Below are 4,630 nucleotides of genomic sequence, written 5' to 3' on the forward strand. Positions count from 1 at the left end.
CTCCCCTATTTTTCACCACTGTTCACCTTTTTCCTCTCCCCTTCTCTTCTCTCAGGATCTGAAATTCACCCCTTGGTCTCTTCTTCCCTTCTGTCAGTCTACAGAGAGGTGTCAGCCCACGGGCCGGTCCCGGCGGAGAGCCCCAGGGAGAACTGCATAGTCCAGACCACCAAATGGGACGAGTGCTCGGCCACCTGTGGCATGGGCGTGTCGTCCCGCGTCACCAACGACAACGAGCGGTGCCAGCTGGAGAGGCAGACCCGTGTCTGTATGACCCGGCCCTGCCACGTGGAGCAAGAGAAGGACATCAAGGTGGGTCCAGGGCCTAAGACAATTATATAGTATAACAACATATAGAGGAACGTATTATATAGTACAACAACATATAGAGGAACGTATTACATAGTATAACAACATATAGAGGAACGTATTATATAGTATAACAACATATAGAGGAACGTATTATATAGTATAACAACATATAGAGGAACGTATTATATAGTATAACAACATATAGAGGAACGTATTATATAGTATAACAACATATAGAGGAACGTATTATATAGTATAACAACATATAGAGGAACGTATTATATAGTATAACAACATATAGAGGAACGTATTACATAGTATAACAACATATAGAGGAACGTATTATATAGTATAACAACATATAGAGGAACGTATTATATAGTATAACAACATATAGAGGAACGTATTATATAGTATAACAACATATAGAGGAATGTATTATATAGTATAACAACATATAGAGGAACGTATTATATAGTATAACAACATATAGAGGAACGTATTATATACAGTTGAAATCAGAAGTTTACATACACTTAGGTTGAAGTCATTAAAACTGGTTTTTCAAGCAAATTTCTTGTTAATAAACTATAGTTTTGGCAAGTCGGTTAGCACATTTACTTTATGCATGACACAAGTAATTTTTCCAACAATTGTTTACAGACAGATTATTTCACTTATAATTCACTGTATCACAATTCCAGTGGGTCAGAAGTTGACATACACTAAGTTGACTGTGCTTTTAAACAGCTTGGAAAATTCCAGAAAATGATGTCATGGCTTTAGAAGCTTCTGATATGCTAATTGACATCATTTGAGTCAATTGGAGGTGTACCTGTGGATGTATTTCAAGGCCTACCTTCAAACTCAGTGCCTCTTTGCTTGACATCATGGGAAAATCAAAAGAAATCAGCCAAGACCTCAGAAAAAAAATTGTAGACCTCCACAAGTCTGGTTCATCCTTGGGAGCAATTTCCATCACGCCTGAAGGTACCACGTTCATCTGTTCAAACAATAGTACGCAAGTATATACACCATGGGACCACGCAGCCGTCATACCGCTCAGGAAGGAGACGCGTTCTGTCTCCTAGAGATGAACATACTTTGGTGCGAAAAGTGCAAATCAATCCCAGAACAACAGCAAAGGACCTTGTGAAGATGCTGGAGGAAACAGGTACAAAATGATCTATATCCACAGTAAAACGAGTCCAATATCGACATAACTTGAAAGGCCGCTCAGCAAGGAAGAAGCCACTGCTCCAAAACCCCCATAAAAAAGCCAGACTATGGTTTACAACTGCACATGGGGACAAAGATTGTACTTTTTTGAGAAATGTCCTCTGGTCTGATTAAACAAAAATAGAACTGTTTGGCCATAATGACCATCGTTATGTTTGGAGGAAAAAGGTGAATGCTTGCAAGCCGAAGAACACCATCCCAACCGTGAAGCACGGGGTGGCAGCATCATGCTGTGGGGGTGCTTTGCTGCAGGAGGGACTGGTGCACTTCACAAAATAGATGGCATCATGAGGAAGGAAAATTATGTGGATATATTGAAGCAACATCTCAAGACATCAGTCAGGAAGTTAAAGCTTGGTCGCAAATGGGTCTTCCAAATGGACAATGACCCCAAGCATACTTCCAAAGTTGTGGCAAAATGGCTTAAGGACCACAAAGTCAAGGAATTGGAGTGGCCATCACAAAGCCCTGACCTCAATCCTATAGAAAATTTGTGGGCAGAACTGAAAAAGCGTGTGCGAGCAAGGAGGCCTACAAACCTGACTCAGTTACACCAGCTCTGTCAGGAGGAATGGGCCAAAATTCACCCAACTTATTGTGGGAAGCTTGTGGAATGCTACCTGAAACAATTGACCCAAGTTAAACAATTTAAAGGCAATGCTACCAAATACTAATTGAGTGTATGTAAACTTATGACCCACTGGGAATGCGATAAAATAAATAAAAGCTGAAATAAATCATTCTCTCTACTATTATTCTGACATTTCACATTCTAAAAATAAAGTGGTGATCCTAACTGACCTAAGACAGGGAATTTTTACTAGGATTAAATGTCAGGAATTGTGAAAAACTGAATTTTAAATGTATTTGGCTAAGGTGTATGTCAACTTCCGACTTCAACTGTAGTGTATTACATAAGCATGACGTAAGATGACATCACATGGCATTTCTCAGCACATTTTAAGTGAATGTAAACAAGAAGCCATGCAATGCAGGAGCGTAGAATGTCTTTGGCTCCTTATTATTTACTGAAGGTTAAACCCAAGCTGCCCTAAGCATGATAGACAATGTAGCGAGTTGTTGTTCCCATCCTAAGCTAACCACCATTCTTCTTGGTTCCACAGAGAGGGAAGAAGTGTGTAAGGACCCCCAAGTCCCAGCGCGGCATTCGCTTCGCGCTGTCAGGCTGCAGCAGTAGCAGGATGTACAAGCCCAAGTTCTGTGGCGTGTGTACGGACGGTCGCTGCTGCAGCCCCCACACCACCATCACCGCCGAGGTGGAGTTCCGCTGCCCCGAGGGAGACACCTTCAGGCGCAAGATGATGTTCATCAAGACGTGCTCCTGCCACCACGACTGTCCACGAGACAATGACATCTTCCTGGCTTCGCACTCACGCAGAATGATCGGGGACTATGACAACGATATGTAACCGACGTGGCTGCCATTACAGACGCACTGCACGGATACATATGCATACACAAACACACCGACAAGCACATAAACACATCAGCCCACACACACACACACACACACACACACACACACACACACACACTGATAAAACTACTTCACATCACTCCCCCACACCCTCACACACACCCATAGGCAGCTTTTTGAATTCCTAGACCCCACATCTCTACCTTACTACCCATAGACATGTCTACCTAGTAGTGAGACTGAAAAAAGGTATGTGTGAGTTCAAGCATGAGATTGACTCTTTTAGGTTTTATTTTGTTTGTTTTGTTTTGTTTGTTTTGTTTTGTTTGTTTTAACGCGCAGCTCTAAAGTCACCTGGCTCTTTGACTGGTCTGCCTGTATCTCTACAGAGATACTGTAGGGTGGATCTGACGCACTGAAGACTCAATGTTAGAGACACTTACCACATCACTTAGGAAGGTATATATTTATATTCACTGCTAAAGTGCTATAGGACCATAACATGGTAGTGTACAGAGGAGCGAAAGGCACTGAACGGAGACACTTACTCAACCGAATGTCAACATTTTGACATAAAATGTTAGAATACGACATTTAAAAAAAAGCTTTTTTCCATATGTTAAATATTAACAATACAGAAAATAGTTTGGGATATATTATAATACTGGTATGTGCCTCGACTGATCTGCATAATATTGAGTGAATATATAATTATATACAACTGACAGGAAACTATTGGAAATGTTTCTGATCGAGTCTTTTAACTTCGACGTGGATGTTACTTTAATATCTCTAATTATTTAGTCACTTCATTAGTTGTTGACCACTGATATATTTTCAGTTTAGTCCAATGTTAAGACTTTGGGTCCCTAAAAGTTGCTGTGTCTGACCCTTGAATTCACCTTCACAGCATGGTCAAAAAGAGAAATAAAATTGAAAAAATCCAAAGACAAAACACTAGTCCAAAAACACAAAAAAGTGGCTTGGCTGAAGAATGTAAATAATATTGTTTACTGTTTATTTAAAAAAGTATAGAAAGAACAAAGGAAAGACTGAAATTCTGCATTTGACGAATACACCTAAATACTGTAAGACTGTGTACAGTTTAGTACTATAATTTATGTACCCAGTTGTTGTTGTTTTTATTAATAACACCATGTTGTTGTTTTAATTAATAACACCATGTTGTTGTTTTAATTAATTACACCATGTTGTCGGTTGTTGTTGTATTTGTATCATACTTGTTTTTCACTGTAACCACCTGGCCAAGATACAAGTGAGTTCCTATTTGTTGCACTTTTGTCTATTTCTAATTAAATAAATTATATATTTTTATACATAAACTACTTTTCATCCTTTGTCTGACTTACATGGTGAGACTAATTGTTTCTGAAATATTACTGTTAAAGACTGCAGAGAAATCGAGGCATTTCTTAAAATAGAAGGTCACAACTCTAGAGAGAGGAGGGTGTGGCCTGTACAGTCTGTCATCATTTCCCTGTTCTAAAAAAAAAAAGGCCTGCTGTATAATTCTAATGGAATGAGATGGAACATGGAATGTTCTTCTAGAATGATACAGTAGCAGTCCTCTACTGCTAGGACAGCAAAGGGGCAGCAGTTAGCCTAGCGGTTAAAAGCGTT

General features: G+C 39.7%; 1 protein-coding gene across 1 annotated transcript in view; it reads left to right on the plus strand.

Annotated features, from left to right (window-relative positions):
* The window catches only part of LOC311131846 (CCN family member 2-like), a gene marked incomplete at both ends in the record, with an annotated part of 11,117 nt that extends 8,136 nt beyond the window's left edge, over positions 1 to 2,981 (plus strand). Inside the window, 2 exons of the mRNA XM_084164975.1 lie at positions 56 to 312; positions 2,676 to 2,981. Coding sequence (XP_084021101.1) covers positions 56 to 312; positions 2,676 to 2,981 — 563 coding nt within the window. The remainder of the gene's footprint in view (positions 1 to 55; positions 313 to 2,675) is intronic.
* Between the last annotated feature and the right edge of the window lie 1,649 nt (positions 2,982 to 4,630).

Source organism: Coregonus lavaretus (genome assembly GCF_964263955.1).
Source record: "Coregonus lavaretus genome assembly, chromosome: 7".
Classification (NCBI taxonomy): Eukaryota; Metazoa; Chordata; class Actinopteri; order Salmoniformes; family Salmonidae; genus Coregonus; species Coregonus lavaretus.